Raw genomic sequence first — 25,497 nt, forward strand, 5'->3', positions numbered from 1 at the left:
AAGAAATGTTGGTATTTAAGAAGCTCAAAGGAATGACGATATGTACAGCTAGTATAACAAAAGAAAACATAATAACAGAAATTAGAAAACAACTAGCAGTGAGAGAGTTAAAGAATTTAGTAGTTGAATTGAAAGAAAAATAACTGGCAAGCTTCAGAAGCAGAGTAACAGTAATTGAGGCCAAAAAACTCAGTGAAGTCCAAGATGAGATGCATAAAATGTCCAGGCAAAAGCAGAAGATGGGCAAAAGACTTAAAATAAATGAACAGCAAACAACAGAAATCTAGGATGAATTCAAGAGGATCTTTGTAAAAATCATCAGAACCTGAGGGTCAGGAAAACAACCATGATGAGAAGCAATAGTCAAAGGAAATCACTGCTGCTAAGTTTCCAGTGCTAAAGAGTGCATGCACTCAGATCCACAGGACCCAAAAGGTACCAACTAAAAGAGACCCAAATTAAAATGTTTCAAGACATATTCTAATCAGAATGATGAAAACCATAGATATAGAGTACCGAGAGCAGAAAGATCAAAGTAGGTAATTATATACAAAGGAATACTCTTGAGACTTACAGCAGATATATCAAATGAGAACCTCCAGGCACAAAGTCAAAAGGGTGTTATGGAAAAAAATCTCATTAAAATAAAAACCTCACCAATAATACTTTATCTAGTCAGACTCTCATTAAGATTGAATGTAAGTTACACAACTTCATGGTTAAAGAGCAGCTCAGTAGTTTGAACCATCTTTGCAAAAATAACTGAAGGGTTTACTTTAAGCTAATACAAACTTCAAAAACACACCAAATTTCTACATAAAGATGCCACAAAACTCCCAGACAATAATCTCTCTTGAACACTGTCTAAATGCACTAAGAGACATAGAGTGACAAGACCGACAAAAAATGAATCCAACATTCAGTTGTTTACTAAAAGCACATTCAAATAGTCATAACGAAAACTTCTTCAAAGGTTGTAAAACAATTCTTCAAGCTAAAACTTCCTCAAAATGCTGAGGCAGCAAAATTAATATAAAATTGCATAGATTTCAGCATATAAAGATTATGAGAAAGAGGTCATTTTTAGTGAACAAGAAATATGTACACCAGGAAGAAATTACACTATTAAACATATATGCTTTCTCTGCATCTATTGATATGATTATATGGTTTTGATCTTACTTTTGTTTATATGATGGATTATGTTGATTGATTTCTGAATGTTAAACCATACTTGCATCCCCAGGATGAGTCCCACTTGGTCATGGTATGTGATCTTTTTGATGAGTTGTTGGATTCTATTTGCTAATATTTTGTTGACGGTCTTCGCATAGGTGTTCATACGGGATATTGGTCTATAATTTTCTTTGTTAGTGGCTTATTTGTTTGCTTTTGCTACTAGGGAGATATGTGCCTCATAGAAACTGTTTGGGAGAGTTCCTGGTTTTTTTTTCAATTTCCTGTAAAAGCTTGAGAAGAGCTGGCAACAGGTCCTCTTTAAATGTTTGGAAGAATTCGCCAGTGAATCCATCTGGACCTGAGTTTTTGTTTGTGGGGAGACTTTTGATTACAGTTTCAATTTCCTTGATATTAATGGGTCTATTCAGGTATTGTAAGTCTTCTTGGTTCAGTCTTGAGAGATTGTAGGAATCAAGAAATTCATCCATTTTTTTTAGGTTCTCTTGTTTCGTGGCATGCAGAATTTCAAAGTAGTTTCTGATGATCTTTTGAATTTCATTGGCTTCTGTTGTGATGTCCCCCTTTTCATTCCTGATTCGGTTTATTAGGGTTCTCTCTCTCTTTCTTTGTGAGTCTTGCTAGTGGTTTGTCAATCTTATTTATTTTTTCAAAGAACCAGCTCTTGGTTTCATTGACCTTTTGGATTGTTTTCTGGGTTTCCATGTCGCTAATTTCTGCTCTAATTTTTATTACATCTTTCCTTTAGTCTGGTTTGGGTTCCTTTTTCTGGTCCTTTTATAAGATGTTGAGCTGTGAAGTCAAGCTATCTATGTATGCCGTTTCTTCGTTCCTGAGGATTGCTTGCAGAGCTATAAAATTTCCCCTTAACACGGCATTAGCTGCGTCCCATAGGTTCTGATAGCTTGTGTCTTCATTCTCATTTGTTTCGAGGTATATCTTGATTTCTTCCTTGAACATGATGGCCACTCAATACCCTTACTGCAAACCACAACACCCAAAAGGAGAGAGAACAAAAGGGAATGCCCTGCCACAGAGTGGGGTGGAGTGGGAGGGGAATGGAATTGGGGGGTGGGAGGGATACTGGTTTCATTGGTGTTGGAGAATGGACACTGGTGGAGGGAAGGGTTTTTGAACATTATATGAGGGAAACTCAAGCACAAAAATGTGTAAATCTGTAACTGTACCCTCACAGTGCTTTACTAATTAAAATGTAAATAAATAAATTTAAAAAAATAAAATAAAATAAATCCCCAGTATGTTAAGACCTATTTAAAACAATGAATTTTAAAAAAATGAATAAGAAAGAAAAATAAACATATATGCACCTACTAAGGGACCAGAAAATTACTTAAAACAGCTGTTAATAAATTCCAAGGAGGATATAACAGCACAAGAATAGTTTGAGATTCCAACATCACTCTGTCTCCTCTGGATAGATCTGTCAGACTAAACTTCAGCAAAAGAATACTGGCCTTGAAATATAAACTGAATATAGGGATTAGTAATGGAAGATAGAGGGATGTTTTCCCCCCAAAGTTGAATGTACATTATTCTTCAATGCACACAGGACATACTCCAGGATAGACAACATGTTGGACCACATAAAGTACCCCCATAATGTAGAGGATAAAATTATACTTACTATCTTCCTAGACTATGATGCACAGAAAATAGTAGTGAAACACAAACATAAATGGAGAAATAACTAGAATACATGAAAATTAAACTGCGTATTACAGAACTACCAGCGCGTCAGAGAGAAAATCAAAGAGAAAGTCAAAAGATTCCTGGAAAGAAACAATAGTGAGGACACTAGCTACCAAACCTTGTGGGAAACAGCAAAAGTGGTGTTAAGAGGAACATTTATAGCATTGCAAAGCATTCATCAGGAAGGAAAGAAGGGCCTTAATAAATATCTTGACTATATAGTTTAAGAAGTAGGAATATTCCCAACAAAAGAAGCCCAAAGGAGGAAGGAGGAAGGAGACAATTAAACTAAGAGCAGAAATGAATTAAATGGAATCCAAAATAATACAAAAGATTAATGAAACCAAGAGCTGTTTATTTGAAAAAGTAAACAAGATGGATAAATCACTATCAAGACGCAAAAAGTAACAGTGAGAGAATCCTAATATGTCAAATCAGAAAGGAAAGGGGGAACATCACAAAACATACCACAGAAATTCAAAGGATCAGCAGAGAATACTTCTAACATCTCCATATCAAGAAATGAGATAATCTTTCATTTTCAGATAAGAGGTTATGTCCTCAGTTTATGGTGGAAGTTAAGAATGAAGGGGTTGAACTTCTTTTTAATATAGTACTGGAAGTATTAGCAATAGCCATCAGGCAAGAAAAAGATATTAAGGGGATTCAGATCAGAAAGAAAGAAATCAAGCTCTCACTATTCCCAGATGATATGATACTATACCTAGAGAAGCCTAAAAGCTCTAGTAAGAAAGTCTTAGAAACAATTGACCTGTACAGTAAAGTCGCAGGCTATAAAATCAATACCCAAAAATCCATGGCCTTCCTATATGCAAACAATGAGACAGAGGAAAGGGACATGAAAAAAGCAATCCCGTTCACAATCGTGCCCCAGAAAATCAAATACCTTGGAATTAGCTTAACTAAAGAAGTAAAAGACCTCTACTAAGAAAACTATAAAACGTTACTCCATAAAAGAAAAGAGGACATGAGGAAATGGGAACATATCCCCTGCTCATGGATAGGGAGAATAAACATTGTCAAAATGGCAATACTCCCCAAAGCATTATACAGATTCAACACGATCCATATAAGGATACCCATGCCATTCTTCAAAGAAACGGATCAAGCAATCCTGAAATTTATATGGAACAATAAACGCCCACGAATAGCTAAAACAATTCTTGGGAAAAATATGATGGGAGGCATCACCCTCTACAACCTTAAACTCTACTACAAAGCGGTAACAATTAAAACAGCATGGTACTGGAACAAAGGCAGAGCCGAAGACCAATGGAACAGGGTGGAATATCCCAACACACAACCTCAAATGTATGATCATCTAATCTTTGATAAGGGAGCAAGAGATGTGAAGTGGAGCAAGGAAAGCCTCTTTAACAAAAGGTGCGGGCAAAACTGGACAATCATATGCAAAAAAATGGGCTTAGACCTTGACCTGACACCATGCACAAAAGTCAGATCAAAATGGATTAAAGACCTCAACATCAGACCACAAACCATAAGGTATATTGAAGACAAGGTCGGCAAAACCCTCCACGATATTAAAGATAAAGTTATCTTCAAAGATGACACAGAACTAAGCAATCTAGTAAAAACAGAGATCAACAAATGGGACTACATTAAACTAAAAAGCTTCTGCACCGCAAAAGACACAGTGACCAGAATACAAAGACTATCTACAGAATGGGAAAGGATATTTACACAATACCCATCAGATAAGGGGTTAATATCAATGGTATATAAAGCACTGGTTGAACTCTACAAGAAGAAAACATCCAACCCCATCAAAAAATGGGGCGAAGAAATGAACAGAAACTTTCCCAAGGAAGAGATACGAATAGCCAAAAGGCACATGAAAAAGTGCTCTACATCACTAATCATCAGAGAGATGCAGATCAAAACAACCACGAGATACCACCTCACACCACAGAGACTATCACACATCCAAAAGAACAAAAGCAACCGCTGTTGGAGAGGATGTGGGGATAAAAGGACCAAAGGGCCAGACAGTACAGCAGATAGTTGCATGAGTTTAACCTGGATTCAATACTTGGCACCCAATATATTCCGTTGAGTCTGATAAGAGTTATTCCTAAACTCACAGCAAGAAATAAGCCAGGACCACTGCCAAGCATGACTCCAAACCCCCCAACTACATTAAAAATAGTAGTAATTAAAACAGTATGTTACTAGTATAAAGTCAAATGCTGTGATCAGTAGAATAGAATTGAAAATCCAGAGACAGAGTCTCAAGTATGCAACCAATTAATGAATTTTAAAAATATATGAAGTGGAGCAAGCAAATCCAATTCAACAGCTTTTTTGAGGAAAACTTGTTGGCCACATGCAAAAAGATAAATAAACTTAGGCCTCTTCCAGACGCCATGTGCAAAAGTCAAATCAAAATGGAATAAGGACCTCAATATCAGACCTGAGACAACAAGGTACACAGAGGATAACATAGGCAGAACTCTCTATGACATTGAAACTAGAACCATCTTTAAAGATGAAATTCCACTGACCAAACAAGTGGAAGCAAATATAAATAAAGAAGACTACATTAAATTGAGAGGCTTCCACACTCTAAGGGAAATGAGGACCATAATATAAAGACATCTCAAAGAGTGAGAGAAATTATTTGTCCACCACTCACTTTCAATGGGTTAATATTCAAGATATATAAAGCACTGGTATATAAGACACAGGATACATAAAACAATTTTAAAAGAAAACATGCAAACCAATTAAAAATGGAAAGAATATTTAAACATAGACTTCTCAGAGAAGAAATGCAAATGGCTAAATAACACATAAGAAATGTTGAATATCACAAAACATAAGGGAAATTAAAAAACAAAAGAACCACCTCACATCAAATAGACTAGCTGTCGCTGTCACTGTCATCCCATTGCTCATTGATTTGCTCGAGCGGGCACCAGTAACATCTCCATTGTGAGACTTGTTGTTACTCACAGGTAGCTTGCCAGGCTCTGCTGTATGGGCGAGATACTCTCTGTAGCTTGCCTAGCTCTCCGAGAGGGCGGAGGAATCAAACCCAGATTGGCTGCATGCTAGGCAAACACCCTACCCACTGTGCTATCGCTCCAGCCCAAATAGACTAGCAATAAGCAAAAAGAACAGCAACCACTGTTGACTTGGATATGGGGCATAAAAGACCCTCATTTACTGCTGGTGAGAACTGGTCAAAACTTTTTGGAAAGCAATATGGACATACCTCAAAATGGTTTGAATTGAGCTTTTATATGACCAACTAATTCCACTCCTGGAAATATAGCCTAATGGCCTTGAAACACAATTTTAAAAGACATTTTAACTTGTATTCATTTCAGAACTATTCGCAGTAGCCAAATTTTCAAAACAACCCAATTGCCCAAGAACAGATTAGCGGAAAAAGAAAATGCATTTTGTACATCTAGAAATGGAATACTATGCAGTCATCAAAAAACACAAAGTCATGAAATTTGCCAATCATGAATGGATATGTATTTCACTCATGATGAGTGAAATGAATCAGAAGGAGAGGGGTTGACATAGAATGATCACGCACACTTGAGAGATATAAAGCTACAGAGTAGAAGAATAGTACTCAAAGACAATATAAACAAAGGCTGGAATTGCTGTACTGATGGTAGGACACTTGCCTTGCATGGGTCTGACTCAAGTTTAATCTTCAGCACCCTATGTGCCCTGCAGGAGTTATCATCATAGAGCCAGGATTAAGCCCTGGCATTGCTGGGTGTGCTCCCCAAACACAAACAAAACAAAGCAAAATAAACAAAACCAAAAGAAGTTATAGATCTAGCAAATGAAAATACAAGCCAAAGAGAATAATGTGATATAGCAAACAAACTCAATGAAATAAGCATTAATCAATAAGTGCCAGCAATAGTGGAAGACTGGGGGTGGGATGGGCATTATGAGAGTGAAACTGGGGACACTGGTACTGGGAAGTGTATACTGGTGGAGGAATGGCTGCTGGAGCACTGTATGACTGAAACCTCATCATGATCAGCTTTGTAAGAGTCTACCTCATAGTGATTCAATTAAAAGAATAAAAGTAAAGAAGTTCAAAACATTGAAATCGGGTATTATTTTTTATTTTTTTGCTTTTTGGGTTACACCTGGCGATGTACAGGGGTTACTCCTGACTCTGCACTCAGGAACCACTCCTGGCGTGCTCAGGGGATCATCAGGGATGCTGGAAATCGAACCCGGGCCAGCCGCGTGCAAGGCAAATGCCCTACCCGCTGTGCTATCGCTCCAGCCCCTGAAATCGGGTTTTAAAGAAGCATTAACTGGTCTTTAAAAGATGAGGCAAACTTTACAAATACTCATAATTTTTACAAGATAATGGCTATACATTCTTTCCTCTCAATGTTCTCTTCTCTCTATATCGCTGCTGGATGTATCATCTAGTCATAATCTCAATAAAGGGTCACTGGAGATAGTTCTAAAGTTCAAGCATTTGATTTGTACCTTGAAACCCAAATTTGAATCTTAGCACTGCATATGGGCCCCTGAGCACCATCAGGAGCGACCAGATCACAGTCAGTGAGTTCTAAGCCCTAAGTAAGCTTTCGATCCTGGGGGTGTAGACTGTTTACCACCAAAAATTTAATTGATCAACTAAGAAGAACACGTTGGCTTTAAAGAAAAAAATGGAAGAAGTGGAACTAACGATCATACATAGAGTTTTCATTCCCAAATGTTTAATTCTCCAATGCACTAGAGACAGTCTCCAAGATAGACTACATTGCTGATTCACAAAACAGTTTTTTTAAAACTGAGAAGATAGACATCACAGCAATTATTTTCTCAGACTGCAATTCTTTGAAAGTAGAAATTAAACATAAGCAGAAAGTGGGTCTTGGAGGTGGACTTAAAGACTTGCAAACAAAACAACTTAATACCTAACAACAGTGGGTAAAAAAAAGTAAAAGAAGAAATCAAATGACTCCTAGAAACAAAGAAATAAAGATATTAGTTACCAGGATACATAGGTAACTAATATAAAATGTGCCTACAGATGTTCATGGCAATCAAAATGCATTAGGAAACAAGGAAAAAATACAAATAAATGATCTAACTACATAACTCATGTTATTATCAAAACAATAAGGGAATTCCAAAATAAATGTAATAAGAGACATAATTAAACTGAGAATAATAATAAACAAAATAGAAATAGCATAACAAGAATTAACTTACATTTTTAGCAAATAGACAAGATTGGCAAACCATTAGTTGGACTCATAAATAAAGATAGAAATAGCTAATAAATCTAATCAGGATTAAAATGGGATGTGTTACAAAAGACATCACAGAAAGCCAGAAGCTCACCCAAGAATACTATGAAAAGCTTCATGAATTTGAATTTAAAAGAAATGCTTAAATTATTGCACTGCACTAACCTTCTAAGGCTGAATCAGAAGGAAAAAGAACACTTCGATAGACTGATAAATAGCAAAATGGTAATTAAAAGTCTCCCACAAACCAAAAGCAGGGTCCACATCAGTTTACTAATGAGTTATTACAAATTTTTAATTAAGACTGACTCCAAGTGTAAGGGAGAACTCCTGTTACAGTGTTCTTAGACGAGCGGAAATGAAAGTTTTTCAATTTTGAACTAAAAGATGATGCTGTTAAACTGTATATTCTATTTCTACAGAACTTAATGCTTCTTTTGACTAGGACCCATAGGAAACAGGTACATCTCATTGTGAGTAAAGTGAAATTTTTTTTTCTCTCCTTCGTACCTTCAGCAGGTTTGTTAATGTTTCATGACACTATGTTTGTTTGCATAAACTCAGACAAAAGTCTTTCCTATCTGCAATACAGTCTACCCCTAGTGCAGATAGGAAAACCAGCTATGGGACCCCAAAGCCCTATTCCAGAAAAACAGTCAGGGGATTGGTCTAAATGACAGGAGCATGTATTTAACAGGCACTGTTAAAAGGGAGACCCTAGAAGCAGGCCAGCTCAAGGAAGGACTGGACATCATCTGTGTCATGGAAAATGAGGAAGCTGGAAATCTGCAATGACTGACTCAATCTGGGCCCTCCCCTCAGTGTCCAAAAGCAGCCCCGAAGAAGGGATGAGATGGACTCCTGGCTGCCAGGACACTGCTAAGGGTGAGAGGCCTGAGACCACATCCAATTCAACCTGAAGGCTCTACCTCTGGTTCATTGTGGGATCTGATCTTCACATCTATGGATGAGCCTGACATGAGTTAAATCATTAAATGTTGTTGTTGGAGTGCCTCCTGCTCTGTCTTTGACCAACCTCCAGGACTTCTCAGTAAGTAATGGGGTACGCCAAATGGAGCCAATCTTTCTGTGTTTATGCAAAATAATGGGCCAGGTTTGTTAAGCTATCTGGCAGATTTGAAATAAAGGAAGAGAGAAAACCATGTTTCTATAACGTTTTTTAAAAGAATCAGATTCTAGTTAAACAAAGTTGACTGAATAATTGGGCAATTCAATAAGCAAGCTTCCTAGTCTATAAAGAAACTCAGTGTTCTGCATGTTATTACCAGGCTGGCCAGAAAAGCAGAGGCCAGAGCTTAACCAGGGCAACCTCAGCTCAAAGTGAAAAATCAATTGCTTTCCGCCAGTCTGTCAACTGGAAAAAATACTGAGATTGGACATTTAAACTGGTTTTCTTACTTCTATGCATACATAAAGTCATTTGGAAAGAACAGAGATATTTAAATAGCTCTTAATTCTTGTTCCCTCTTGGATTAATACCCAATTTAGAGAATATTTCCTCTAAGCCAGAACACTCCTCAACCATTAGATGAATGCAGTGAAATATCAGTGAAAAGAATGAATAGGGCAGCAAGAAGGAAGTAACTCAGAACGGTGCTTCCTATGCCATTGATAATTTTTCTTGTACCCCTAGCATTTGAGCATTTGTCACTTGTTTTTCTGCCTCCAAGATCTGGTCATTACAAAGTAGCATTCCTTAGCCTACTGACCTGATTTTTCGAATCCATTGCCTGGGTCTCATTAAAAACTTAAAAACTAATGTAGCTTGAGATTTCATCCCTTGTGCAGGCAGGGTCAGCACCCCTGTGTCAGCAGGAAGCAGCTCCAGAAGATGGAACTTCGACCATTTTCCTTTTAATGATTTAAGGTGGTGAAATCTCTACAGTAATATGATGTAGGTAGATAGATTAAGGAAGCCTCCCCTCCACTGCAAAAACTACTGCCTTTGAAATTCTTTTGGGTCAACTGCTACTACAAGTGTAGGCCAGAATGTATGATCTCCTTCAACAGTTGTTACTGGCCCTACAGGTACCAAGGCCCATCTCCATGCGGGGCTTGGAGCACACTGCCAGAGTAAAGCAGAACTAGTAACTTGTCATCGATACCCATTGGGAGATCAGGTCTGGATCAGGTGACATAAGACTGCGACCCAAGAACATCAGTAGAGAGGCCCTTACACCATGATCCTTCCATGATCCTTGCCACACCAACTGCTTTGAAGGAGGATGGATTCAAAGGCTGCCTTTCCTTTGGAGACAGAATGACACCAATCAGTGGCATATCTCAACAGTAGGAAATGACTTCCCTCAAGATAAAGTGACTTTCATTGGCACTGGGTACTTTCTGATATTGAGACAGGTAGAAATAACCCTGATCTGTGCCACTTATGGCCCACGCTGAGACATGTGTTTAATTAGGGATCTGCTGAGCCTATTGTAAGCAAAACTATGGTGTGGCCTTCCAGTGATTATGCCACAGGTCAGCTAGAAGAGCCCCTATACCGGGGGCCCAACAATACTTGGCTTGCTTCCACATAACCTCTTGCTTATTTCCTTCTGACTTTGCTGATTCTAGTTCTCCTGAATTGTGTTCACTGTATCACTGTCATTTCATTGTTAATCTATTTGCTCCAGCAGGTGCCAGTAACGTCTCCATTCATTCTAGCCCTGAGATTTTAGCAGCCTCTCTTTACTCGTCCTTCCAAATGGAGGCTATTTCAGAGTCAGGGGAATGAGACTCATCATTGTTACTGTTTTTGACATATTGAATATGCCACAGGGAGCTTGCCAGGCTCTTCTGCGTGGGCAAGATACTCTTGGTAGCTTGCCAGGTTCTCCGAGAGGGAGAACTATCTCTTTCTCTGAAGGGGACATCTCTCCCCTTCTGAGAGCTTTGTTTTATAGTCTCTGGATCTTGGCCATTGATGGGATTACATGCCACCGGCGGGAAGCAGGGGGGGGGGGGAGTTTGTGGATGTGACTGCCTATCTACTGGAAAATGGGGGATCTGAGTGGAGGAGGCCCAGTCTTGAGCAGGCTTGGAGATCTCAGCCCCAGGTGGGTTCTCTCATGCATGAGATTTGTCAGAGTGTGTGGAGAGTGGCCTTGAATTATGTTAAATAGTAAAAATTGTGCAACAGGTATTTGTTATGGAGGGGAGCTGAAAAGTCAACTTGTCACCCTGATCCCATCCCACATGGGACCTTTAGTATTCCTGCTTTTGCTATCATGGACCTTGTATCCTGAATAAGCTCGTGGTTTTATTGAGGGCAGAATAAAAGTACAAGTTGTATTTATGGTACAACTTAATTGTATTTGTATACAATTTAATTGTATTTGTATACAATTTAATTGTATTTATGGTACAACTTGTAGTTTTAAGGAAGCAATAAGAACAAAAGCAACCGCTATTTGAGAGGATGGGGGGAGAAAGGGACCCATCTACACTGATGGTGGGAATGCCGACTGGTCCAGCCCCTTTGGAAAACAATATGGACGCTTCTCAAAAAATTAGAAATTGGGCTTCCATTTGATCCAGCAATACCACTTCTGGGAATATATCCCGCAAAAGCAAAAAAGTATAGTCGAAATGACATCTGCACTTATATGTTCATCGCGGCACTGTTTACAATAGCCAGAATCTGGGAAAAAAAACCTAGTGCCCGAGAACAGATGACTAGCTAAAGAAACTCTGGTACATCTATACAATGAAATACTATGCAGCTGCTAGAAAAGATGAAGTCATGAACTTTGCATATAAGTGGATCAACGTGGAAAGTATCATGCTAAGTGAAATGAGTCAGAAAGAGAGGGACAGAAGTAGAAAGATTGCACTCATCTGTGGAATATAAAATAACAGAGTAGGAGACTAACACCCAAGAATAGTAGTATATAATACCAGGAGGTTGGCTCCATAGCTTGGAAGCTGGCCTCTCATTCTGGGGTAAAGACATTCCAGATAGAGAAGGGAACACAAAGTAAAATGTGATTGGAGATCCTACGCAGGAAGGGAGATGCGTGCTGAAAGTAGACTAGAGACTGAACATGATGGCCACTCAATACCCCTATTGCAAACCACAACACCCAAAAAGAGAGAGAGAACAAATTGGAATGCCCTGCCACAGAGGCGGGCTGGTGTCGGGGGGATGGGATTGGGGAATGGGAGGGATACTGGATTCTTTGGTGGTGGAAGATGGACACCGGTGGAGGGATGGGTTCTCAAACATTGTATGAGGGAAACACAAGCACGACAATATGTAAATCTGTAACTGTACCCTCACGGTGACTCACTAATTAAAAAATAAATAATTTTTTAAAAAGGAAGCAATGCACTGGATTGGCCAAAAATCCACAGTCCATAGAACAGTTAAGCATCTCCCATCCCAATTGATTCCTACAGCAATCATTTTCTTAGTGATCCTTTCTCTATTCCATCTGACTTCTCCCCTTCGCTCATGAAGCAGGCTTCCAGCTATGGGGCAATCCTCCTGGCCCTTGTATCTACTGTCCTTGGGTGTCAGCCTCATGTGATGTTATTCTATGCTACACAAGTTAGCGCAGTCCTTATATGCCTGTCCCTCTCTTTCTGACTCATTTCACTTAGCATGATACTCTCTATGTCTATCCATTTATAAGCAAATTCCATGACTTCATCTCTCCTAACAGCTCCATAGTATTCCATTGTGTAGATGTACTAAAGTTTTTTTAACCAGTCATGTGTTCTAGAACACTTGGGTTGTTTCCATATTTTGGCTATTGTGAACTGTGCTGCAATGAACATATAGGTACAGATGTCATTTCTAATGTGCTTTTTTTGCATCCTCTGGATATATTCCCAGAAGTGATATTGTGGGATCATATGGAAGCTCAATTTCTAGTTTTTGAAGGACTTTCCATATTGTTTTCTAGTAAGACTGGGCCATTCTACATTCCCACCAACAGTGAAAGAGCGTCCCTTTTTCACTGCACTCATTCGTGGAGTATAACATCACATGAGGTAGACACCCAAGGACATTAGATAGAAGAGTCAGGGGGATTGCCCCATAGCTGGAAGCCTGCTTCATGAGTGGAGGGGAGAAGGCAGATGGAATAGAGAAGGGATCACCAAGGAAATAATGGCTGGAGGAACCAGTTGGGATGGGAGATGCATGCTGAAAGTAGATAATGGACCAAACATGATGACCTCTCAGTGTCTGTGTTGCAAGCTATAATGCCCAAAAGTAGAGAGAGAGTATGGGTAATATTGTCTGCCATGGAGGCAGGGGGAGGGTGGGAAAAGGGGGATATACCTGGGATATTGGTGGTGGGGATTGTGCACTGGTGGAGGGATGGGTGTTTGATCATTGTGAGACTGTAACTCAAACATGAAAGCTTTTAACTATCACAAGGTGATTCAATAAAATTAAAAGAAAAAAATTTAAAAAAGAGCGTCCCTTTTTTGCCACATCCACACCAGCACTGGTTATTTTTGTTCTTTTGAATGTGTGCCAGTCTCTGTGCTGTGAGACGATATCTCATTGTTTTGATTTGCATCTCCCTGATGACTAGAAAAGTGGAGCATTTTTTCATGTGCCTTTTGGACATTTGTATTTCTTTTTTCAGGAAACTTCTGTTTATTTCTTCTCCCCATTTTTGAATTGGTCAGAGGATTTTTTCTTATACAATTCTAATAGTGTCTTGTGCATCCTGGATACTAATCCTTATCAGATGGGTATTGGGTAAATATTCTTTTCCATTCTGTGGGTTCTTTCTGAATTTTGGTTACTGTTCCTTTTGAAAAAAATATGGAACCCTTCACGAATTTGCGTGTCATCCTTGCACAGGGCCCATGCTAATCTTCTCTTTATTGTTCCAGTTTTAGTATATGTGCTGCCAAAGTGTGCACAAGAGTGTAGTAGTCTTATGGGATCCATGAAGAAACAAGGAAGAAAATCCTTAGCACAAACAAGTGATATGATTGTTTCCTTCATCTTCCCTATGATCACTTCAGCATTTGAGGATATCCCATCCCCAAGATTTGAAATTTAGCATCTAAAGGTTGGGATTGTTATTGCATGTGTTGTATTGTTTATTTTTGACAGTCTGCCATTTCTGATACCAAACTCCAGTTAATATTTTATTTACCTTGATGGGATCCACTGCAGAATAATAGATCCAAGAAACACAAGCGGAATCATTTGCTCCAGGACCAGATCTCTCTGGAATATTCCATTGATAAGTGAGCACTTCACCTAGGAATGGTAACAGGAATAGCCAGTTAGACAATGTTAAAAAAATATGGAAATATATCAAATCCCAGACTGTGGTAGATTTTTTCAGCACCTTTAGAATTTCATACACATAACTATCTATTTTATTTTGGCCACTTCACTCTTGGAACACCCTAAGACTTTCTTCCTTAATTTCCTATCCTTTATATCCTGATTTATCTTTTGATAAAGCATCTCTGCTACTGTTCTCTCTGTTTATGATGTATTCACATCTTTAACAATGTTTCTCTCTCATTTTTCTTTTTCTGCCTCATATATAAATTTTTTTCTTCATGGTTCTGTATACCTTTGCTTTTTCCATATTCTCTCCCAGAAATATTCAATTGTTTTTCTTAGTAATTTATAGTTAAGTATTGATTATTTTCAACATTTATCTATACTTCCCTTGCCATAAATCTCAAAAATCAATTTTTGGTAAGATCTGGGGCTTAATTTTCAAATTATCATGAAACATATCAAAACCAAAGTATTGTAAACTCAACTTTTTCCTTTAAAAAATGTACCATTATTTAATATGAGATCTTATTGTGTACTAATTATATCAAAACATAAAATTATTAACGTTTTTGTCTCATTCTTTCATGCATTTAACATAACATATACTGCTAAGTACTGTTGAATATATCTTTAAGTATGATATGTTCAGACTCTCAGTTTTCAACATTAGGGTATCTACTTTATCAACTGGAGTACTACACACATAATGATATGTTTCTGTCCTCAAAACTTGCCTGCTCCAATCGTCTTGCAACTTAAATATGTTAATTTTTTACCCACTTTATTTAGAGATAGCATATAATACAATTCGTCAAGTATACTATGATATTTTAGTACATTTATATAATTTTTATTATAACTAAATTTTACTAATACAAAATAAATAACTGAAAAATATTCATGTGCTCCTTGGCTAACATTCCCTAATCTACCCACTATAACAAAATTTGGTCAAGTATGTATTCATAGATTTTTATTATGAGCATTTTTAAAAAATTGAGTTAAATAGGAGTGATGTCAGGAAGACAGAAGACTAATGAGGGTACAATTACTATCCCTCAAAAATAATATTAAAATAAGGAAGGGATAAAAATTTATATATGCATGAAAATATCTCTAAGGGAGCTCCAAAATGCAAAGAACTTGTAGAGTATGACTAGAAAACATATCATTATAGTAAATCATAAGAACTCTCTGACATATATCAAATTAACTCAGCATAGCTCTTATCAATAAATCCTGATGGAGGAAAATACAATAGGGGAGCCTCAACAACCGTTACCATCAACCAGTTTTTCTTATCTCTCTGTCATCAAATTTTTGGTGATACTTTAAAATTGAAAAGTTTGAAGTTTTCCCACTCTGTTCCACTTTTAAAAAATTGTTCTCTGGGACTGGAGCAACAGCGTAGCATGTAGGGCATTTGCCTTGCACGCAACCAACCAGGCTTGGATTCCCAGCATCCTATATGGTCCCCCGAGCACCGCCAGGAGTAATTCCTGAGTGCAAAGCCAGGAGTAATCCCAGAGCATCGCTGAGTGTGGCCCAAAAGAGCAAAAAAATATTGCTTTCAATTATATCATATTCATATTTTAAAAACCACTTCCTCCACATTGTGGCTTGGCTCTCCACTTTGGATTCCAGCTTCTCCATTCTCCACAATGGAAAGAATTAAATTTTAAAAATAAAGTTTATTAAGGTACTTTCGTTTACAAAATTAAGTTTTGGGAATACATTTTTGCAACACCAATCCCATCACAAATGTCAATTTCCCTCCAACAATGGTCCCAATTTACCTCCCACCCTCCATCTTGCCCGCTCGACAGGAATACTTTTTTGGAGGTCCAGTCAGTGGTTCTCAGAGCTTACTTCTGCATTTGTGCTCTGGAATCACTCGTGGATGTCACTTAGGAATGACGCTGAAAACTAAACTTGGCCTGGCTGTGTACTAGGAAAATACCCTACCTGCTGTACTATTTGGAAAACCCTGCATTTTTTATTGTAACTCCATGATTTACAAAGTTATTCATAATAGAGTTGTTTCAGACATAAAATTTTCCAAAATCAATATCACGACCAGTGTGAGCTTCCCTTCAACAATGTCACCAGTTTCCCTCCATCCCCCAAGACTGCCCCCTTAGCAGGTACATAACAAATTTACTTCATATTGTGGCTCAACAAAATGGTAAATGGAGATAACAGGAAATAGAAAAATGAGTCCATTTGTGATTATTGATTGCTATATCACTCAATGTTATCACAAAGCTGTTGTCTGAGGATGTTCTGAGCTGATATTTGCTGATTGATCCTTTAGTGTGTTGATTTCACTCTTTGAGCTTGGTGGGCTTCTGCGAGAATTTCCTATCAAATTTTGTGTGCTTTTACTAGTCTGTAAGCACTAGAAATTCAGAAAGCATACCAGGAGCTGCAAAGCTGGGTCCATTTAAATAGCAAGTGTGGTCACTGGTGGACAGACACATATTTTAATTGATTTTTGTAGTTAGACTCTCCTGCTGATATTTCTCATTTCTATGGAATACCTAAAGTCATTCAAATCACTTCCTTTTTTTGAGAGAAACTTATTTTTTAAAGTACTACAAGTTGTGAGTTCAGTATCTTATGTTTTTATATTATGTTTTATAATTTCAAGCATTTGTATCCTAATCAAGGAAAACTTGCTTATACCTATAGTCAAAGACACACATTTTATGAGGAATCATAAAAAATATTTACTTTTGCACATAAATCAAAAGAATATCACCATCATCAAGTGGTATTTATTCCATGTATGTAAAGATAGTTCAATATTCACAGCTTATTACTGTCATACACCATTACAACAAAAGAAAAAATAAAAACTATATGATCATATCAATTGACAGACAAAGGTTGAGAATATTCAAAATCCATTCATTCATTATATATTCATTATATCTCAGCAAACTAGATATAGGAGAATACATATCAAGATATTAGCAGCCATTAGCAACATTTTTTGAGACTTATTAATGGTGCCTAGTTTAATAAGAAGATAAGAAGATAAAGTAATATTCATTTGACAATTGAAGAAAAAATATCGTCAAATTCTTCAAAAATTATGGCATCTTTTAGATTACAAGGTAGTAAAATTCTTTAACTTTAGTGCAGATACATGCTTTTAAAAATTTTTTTATTAGTGAATCACCATGAATTACAGTTACAAACTTGTGAGCTTTCATATTTGCATTTTGTTTATCCCTCCACCAGTGCCCAGTCCCCTTTACCAATGTTCCCAGTATCCCTCCCACCCTCCCACCCCATCGCCCCCACCCCACCCCACCTCTGTGGCAGGGCATTCCCCCTTGTTCTCTCTCTCTCCTTTTGGGTGTTGTGGTTTGCAACAGAGGCACTAAGTGGCCATCGTGTTTGGTCTATATTCTATTTTCAGAGTGCATCTCCCATTTCGTGCGGGTCCTCAAACCACACCTTACCTGGTGTTCCCTCCTCTATGTGAGCTGCCCCTTCCTCCAGCATGTGGGGTCAGCTTCCAAGCCTTGGAGCCAACCTCCTGGTACTTATCTCCACTATTCTTGACTGTTAGTCTCCTATTCTGTTATTTTATTTTATATTCCACAGATGAGTGCAATCTTTCTATGTCTGTCTCTCTCTTTCTGAGTCATTTCACTTAGCATGATACTTTCCATGTTGATCCACTCATATGCAAATTTCATGACTTCATTTTTTCTAACAGCAGGATAGTATTCCATTGTGTAGATATACCAAAGTTTCTTTAAGCAGTCATCCGTTCTCGGGCACTCGGGTGTTTTCCAGATTCTGGATATTGTAAATAGTGCTGCAATGAACATTTGAGTGCAGATGCCATTTTGACTGTACTTTTTTTGCCTCTCCACGATATATTCCCAGAAGTGGTATTGCTGGGTCAAATGGAAGCTCAATTTCTAATTTTTTGAGAAGCGACCATACTGTTTTCCAAAAGGGCTGAACCAGTCGACATTCCCACCAGCAGTGTAGAATGGTCCCTTTCTCCCCACATCCATGCCAACAGCGGTTTCTTTTGTTCTTTTGGATGTGTGCCATTCTCTGTAGTGTGAGGTGGTATCTCATAGTTGTTTTGATCTGCATCTCTCTGATGATTACTGATGAAGAGCATTTTTTCATGTGCCTTTTTGCCATTCGTATTTCTTCCTTGAGAAAGTTTCTGTTCATTTCCAACCCCCCATTTTTTGATGGGGTTGGGAGTTTTCTTCTTGTAGATTCCAACCAGTGCCTTGTATATCCTTGATATCAGCCCCTTATCTGATGGGTATTGGGTGAATATTCTTTCCCATTCTGTAGATTGTCTTTGTACTTTGGTCACTGTATCTTTTACAGTGCAGAAGCTTCTTAGTTTAATATAGTCCCATTTGTTGATCTCTGTTTCAACTTGGTTGGTGCGTGATCAGCGCCGATCCCCTCTAATAGGTACCCCGAATCTCTGCACGCTCCCCTCCCATCCAGCCCTGCGTCCCCTCCGTCCACTGCCTGGGGATTCCCGGCTGCATGCATCACCTGCATCGGAGCCCTCTGTGCATGCATGATCAGCAATATTATCCTACTAGCAAACCCATGTGCAAACTCATTATCAAACCCATTAGCAACATTGTTCTGAACAACATAAAACTGATAGCCTTCACTCTGAGGTCAGTCACAAGACAAAGATGTTCTTTTCTACACAACACGATTTTGGAAGTTTTTGCCACAGCATTTACATAAGAAAAAATAATATCTATGACAAAAGTGTTGGGAACATGAAGTGGAGCCAAAAAGCTTCTTCAAGAAATTGTTTTGGAAAAAACATGCAAAAAAGAGGAAACTGAATCCATATCCCACACCATTCATAAAAATAATTTAAAGTAGATTAAATATCTTAATATTAGACCAAAATTCATGAAATACATCAAAGAAATCATAAACAAAACTCTCCAGCGTGTGGACTTTAGTTTTTAGTTTTATTTTGTTAGATTTTTTAAGAGTAACATGGGCAGTGCTAAGGGTTTACTCTTGGCATTTTATTCAGAGATCATCCCTGGCAGTTCTTTGTAATCCTATGTGGTGGGTGACAGGTGTCACCAAAGTGTCACATGAAACTCAAGTGTCTTTCCCACTGTATTATTTCTTTGATCCTCAATACAAGCAACTGGAACATATTCAATTGTTCTGACACGCTCAGTCCACGTAACCGACAAGAGACCCAGCCGTTGCAATGCGTTCAACCCCACCCATTGCACTCCAGAGTCATATGAAAAGATAAGACAGACAAATACAAGACAGACAAAGAAAACCAATGGCTCTAGGAGCCTCTGCAGGGAAAAAACTCAGTTTATTGAAATCGGGCTTAGGTTTATATACCTTAAGAGAAAAGGGAGAACAATGAACACCTTTCAGGGGAGATTCCCCCACACACAAGGGGTTTAAACAGGGTGTTCTGGTTCCTCACTCTCCCTGGCTGGCTGAAAATTACTTTGTTCAATGGTCCCTGACATGTTGTTTTTGACATAGTGAATGGACATTGCATCTGGCCATTTGACGAGGGAGGTAAAACTTGCTGCTAGGAAGTCAAGGGGCTCTGCCAGGAGAGGGGCTGCCTACTGCTCGTCAGCTTGGTTCAAGTCCCGGGAGCTCATCCTCGACCCCAGCTGTTACCCCATTCATCCCCTGCAGTGTCCCACGGATTCAGTAATTTTATTTTTTACTTTTCTTTTGTTTTGGTTTTTGGGTCACACCAGCAACGCTCAAGGGTTCCTCCTGGCTCTCCTCTCAGGAATCACTCCTTGGCAGTGCTTCAGGAACCATATGGGATGCCGGAGATTGAACCTGGGTTGGCCACTTGCAAGACAAATGCCCTCCCCACTGTGCTATCGCTCTGGCCTGCATTCAATGATTTGACTTCATTGGTAAAGTAGCAAAAAGCATAAATATATAAATGTGGTGACATAAAAATAAAAGTTTTGCATGGCCAAATATTGCAGGGTAAAACAACCTTCCTGTCAAGTTGGAAAGAATATGTTCCTACAATTCATGAGATAAATGACTAATATCCAAGAAATGAAAATCCCTCACGAATTTTAACAGTTAAAATATCAACAGTACCATCAAAAATGGAGAGAAAATATTAATGCTTTCCTAAAGGAGACATACAAACAGCCAGTAGGAAAGTGTCATGGCATAGGAACCATGTTTGTTACTCAGAATTCTCAGCAATGAGATTTCATGTCCCCTGTCAGAACCCTCCCACAAAGGGGAAGAGGAAGAGGAAGGTGCAAGCCACCTGGGCGTGGGTCCACCCAGGCCTGTTCCCAAGAAAGTGAGTCATCATGTTATCAGGGCCCTGTGTGTAATTTATAATCATCAGTTTGTACCCCAGTTCAGAACTTCCTGCAAAGCAGCTGCACATTACTTCCTTCTTCATATCTCATTGTGAGCATTCAAAGGCATCCTAACTCTAGGTTACCTAGTCACACAACAACGCGCAAGAAACACCTTCAGACTATAAATTTTGTAATTGGAAAGGAATGCAGAAATGCAGAATCCCATCAAATTTAGTGAGCAAAGGTGGTAATTCTGTAGACTCAATCAGTAATAAACAGCTGTATAACCTCTCTGACAAGGACAATAGAGAGGAAATGTTGAGGATGTTTAAGAAGCTCAAAGAAGCAATGGAATGGACAGCCAATAAAACTTAAGAAGATATACAAGCAGAAATCCTAAAATACAAGCAGAAATGACAGAAATAATGAGTTTTGTGGGTAAAATGAAAAACTCATTGGAAGGCCACCCCAGGAGCATAACAGTAGCTGAGGACAAATTCAGTGATCTCCAAGATGATATGCAAAAAACCTCCAGACAATAGAGAAAGATGGATAAAAGTCTTAATTAACAGCAAATAAAGATAACTCTGGGATGAACTTAAGAGAAAATAACATAAAGATTCATTGAGGTCCCAGAACAGGAAGGAAATTTTGCTGTAGAAGCAGCAGTTAACCAAATTGTTACTTAGAAGTTTCCAGAGTTGAAGAGTTCATGTATCCTGATTCAAGAGAACTGAAGAGTGCCAGGCAAAAGTGACACAAATAAAAATATTACATTGCATATTCTAATAAGAATGATAAAAACACAGAGATAAAATATTTGAAGCAGTAAGATCAACAAAGGAAAACAAATACAAAGGAGTGTTCTTAAAGTTAATGGCATATTTATCAAACAGCACCCAGTGGACCAGAAGACAATGGTTGTATCTAGTTAAAAACTCAATAAAATGAATGCTTCAACAAGAATACTTCACCAGCCAGGTATTTATTCATATTACAAGGAAACATATACAACTTCACAAATAAACAACAACTTAGGCAATTCCGACTGGAAACCACTTCACAAAAGATATGAAGGGGCTATTTGAAGAGAAGAAAAATTTCACAGAAAAAACAAATTTCTATTTAAAGGTGGCACAAAACTTCCAAGATAATTAACCTCACTCAATTCCAATGGCCTAAATGCACCAATAATGAGACACACGGTGGCAAAATGAATTTGAAAATTTAATCCAGCCTTCTGCTGCCTACAAGAAACATGTACTTTTAAATTTTTTACTAAAAGAGAAATGGTTTGCAAAGTTATTGATAATTGAGTTTTAGGGGTGCAATAATTTAACGCCAATATAGTAAACCAGTGCCAATTTCCCTCCACTAGTGTTCCCAGATTTCCTCTTCATTCCACCCTCACTTGTAAATTTGACAGACACATTACAAAGTTTCAATGGTTGCCACTTAGATCTCATTTTTTCAGTTCTGTAGTATCTGTGTTTTGTATATAATGACTAAACTCCTCACTCATATCAGTAGTATAACTCTTGCTCTGATACTCATTACTTCTCGTTCTTTTCTTCCCCCACCCCTTTCTTTTCTTCTATGTCTCCTCTCTAAACACTGGGGTTAAGGGTGATCTAGGTATTCCCATTTTATTACAATATATTTTCACATCCAGTATTCTATATTCCACAGATAAGTGAAATAATCCTGTGTTTGTCTTTCTTCTGGCTTACTTCACTTAGCATGATATCTTCCAGTTCCAACCATGTTGCATTTTTACAGTAAGGGAAAACACAGACTCAAAGCTAAAGATTGGGAGACAACATTTTAAGCAAAGACAAAATAAACAAACAAAAATATAAACAAAACCACAAAAGGCCTGAGTAGCCATCTTAGTATCAAACTTTGGATTCAGGACTAAAAGTGTTATAACAGATGGAGAGGGTAATTTCTTATTTATCAAAGTATTCACACATCGGAAGAACTCACACTTGCAAACATATATGCACCTAAGGAGGAACAATGAGAAACAAGCAAAATACTTAAAATAACTTTTAATACATGTGAAATAAGTCATCAGTAGAAATACTATAATAGTGAGAAACTTCAACACCACTCTATTATCACCTGATAAATCAAGTAGACTAAGATTCAGAAAGGAAATACTGGATTTGAAGGAAAAATGGAAAAGAGTGGTTTATATATGAGGCTTTTAATCCACAAAAGGCAAATTCACATTTTTTCTCGCCCATATTAGACATTCTCCCTAATAGGCCACATGATGGATCACAAAACACACCATTTTTTAGTATGAAAACTTGGATAAACTATCTTCTCAAAACATAGCGCACTGATAACAGAAAATAATGACAAAAATGGACAAATACCTCAAATACGTGAAAATTAAACAGGTCATTATTTAACAACCAGTGGGTAAGTGAGGAAATATAAAGATCCATAAAAACAAATGAGAATGAAACACTAAGTACAAGAACCTGTGGGACACATCCAAAGCAGTGTTAATAGAAAAGTTCATTAGCTAAGCTATTATCAGTAAAGAAGAAAGGGCCTAATGACCTCTCAGTGTCTGGTTTGCAAGCCATAATGCCCCAAAGTAGAGAGAGAGTATGGGGAATATCGTCTTCCATGGAGGGAGGGGGAGGGTGGGTAAGGGGGGGTATACCTGGAAACATGAAAGCTTGTAACTATCTCACAATGATTCAATAAAATTTTTAAAAAAGAAAGGACTTTGCATAAATCTAACTGCACAGCTAAAAATTTGGAAAATGACAATGAAAGGAATCCGAAGAGAGCAGAATTAAAGAAATAACAAAACCTAGAGAAGAAATATAAATACTTAGAATAAAAAATGCAATAGATTTCCAAAACAAAGAGTTGGTTCTTGAAAAAAATAAACAAGCTTGATAAAATCACTAGCATAAATCACAAAGAAAGAAAGAAAACACCAGTCCAATGAATTAGAAACAAAAAGGGAGATATCACAATAAATACCTCAAAATCTCAGAAGATCATGCATGACCACTTTGTAAATCTCTATGACACGAATCAGACTCCCATACGTACAAGAACGAAACCCCAATGAGGTAGTAACAGTTAAAGACATTGCTGAATAGTTCCCAGAGCTGAAGTATGCAGATTTCCTGATCTAAGAAGCCTGAAGGGTACCAGCTAAAAGAGACTCTAATAGTAAGACTGCAAGACATATCCTACTCAGAATGCTGAACACTATAGCTAGAGATAAAATGTTGAAAGTAGCAAGATTAAAGAAGAAAATTACATACAAAGGAGCTTGTTTTAGATTTATAGCAGACTATGGACCTGAGGCCAATGGTAGGATATGCTAAAAATATACAACTTAATGAAGTGAGGGCCTCACCAAGAATAATTTACCCAGCTAGATATTAATTCAGATTTGAAGAAATAATACATTACTTCATGGATAAACAATAGCTCATAGTTCATAGACTGAAAAACCAACTGTGAAAGAAAAACTGAATGTGTAAGGCGAGACAAACCCTGCAAACTCGCCAAATTTCTTACAGAAAGAAGAAACAAAGTCCCATTCCTACAATCACTCTCAATATCAATGGTCTAAATGCACTAATGAGAGACACAGCGTGGGAAATTGATTAAAAAATTGAATCCAACATTCTGCTGCCAAAAGATATACATTTTAATAGACAGAGTAAACATGTACTCAAAGTCAAAGGGTGGAAAATAATCCTTTAAACAAACAACTTGAAAAGGGCCTAGTGGTCATACTAGTATCTGATAACAAAGATAACAAAGATGCCATATTGAAAAAGATTAAAAGAGACAGTCTCAGTAATTAATTAATAATCAAGGAATACAAACATAAGGAAGAAATTATACTCCAAAATGTATGTGCACCCAATGAGAGACAAGAAAAATAACTTTATAAAACTGATAATAGACATCAAGGAATATAATTGTAGCATCACAATATTAGTTTGTGAATTCAGTCCCCACTTTATCACCTCTTGATGGATCACCTAGACTAAAATTTAGCAAGGAAAAACTGGCTTTTGAAGAATGAAAAGGAAAAAAAAATTATTAGTAGATATGCCCAGTTTTTTTTTTAACCCTCAGAAGTGAATACACATTCTTATGTGCACATAGGACATTATCCAATATAGTCCAAATTCTAAGCCACAAAAACATCCCTCCATAAATTAAGATGATAGAAATTTTATCAACTATCTTTTAATAACATGATGCAATCAAAATAAAAATTAATCACACACAGAAATGGAGGAACATCTAAAACATCTAGAGATTAAACAGCTCGCAATTGAACTGTTTAATTAGAACTGTTAGAGAGGAAATAAAAGGAAATCAAAAGATCATGTGAACCAAATGAGAATGAGGACATGAGCTAGCAGAACTTTTGGGAGACAGAAAAAGCAATATTAAGAGGAAAGATTATAGCTCTGAAATCATTCATCAGGAAGGAACACAGGGCCCACATATATAACTTGACCTCACAGCTTAGGATCTTAAAAAAGCAACCAAAATAGGAACAGGCATGAAGAGGGAAATAATAAAATTCAGAGCAGAAATTAAGCTGGAATCCCAAAATATAACATCCAAAAGATCAATGAAACAATAAGCTGCTTCTTTGACAAAAATA

At 37.6% G+C, this 25,497-nt stretch overlaps 1 protein-coding gene and 1 non-coding gene across 2 annotated transcripts in view; both read right to left on the bottom strand.

Annotated features, from left to right (window-relative positions):
• The window catches only part of HEPH (hephaestin), a 187,536-nt gene that overhangs the window by 36,226 nt on the left and 125,813 nt on the right, over nt 1-25,497 (bottom strand). Inside the window, exon 15 of the mRNA XM_055121165.1 lies at nt 14,339-14,445. Within this exon, the coding sequence (XP_054977140.1) occupies nt 14,339-14,445 (107 nt within the window). The remainder of the gene's footprint in view (nt 1-14,338; nt 14,446-25,497) is intronic.
• LOC129400444 (U6 spliceosomal RNA) lies at nt 13,993-14,099 on the bottom strand. Its single transcript, XR_008627685.1, has one exon. It is a non-coding gene; the product is annotated as a U6 spliceosomal RNA (small nuclear RNA).

This window comes from Sorex araneus, chromosome X (genome assembly GCF_027595985.1).
Source record: "Sorex araneus isolate mSorAra2 chromosome X, mSorAra2.pri, whole genome shotgun sequence".
Taxonomy (NCBI): Eukaryota; Metazoa; Chordata; class Mammalia; order Eulipotyphla; family Soricidae; genus Sorex; species Sorex araneus.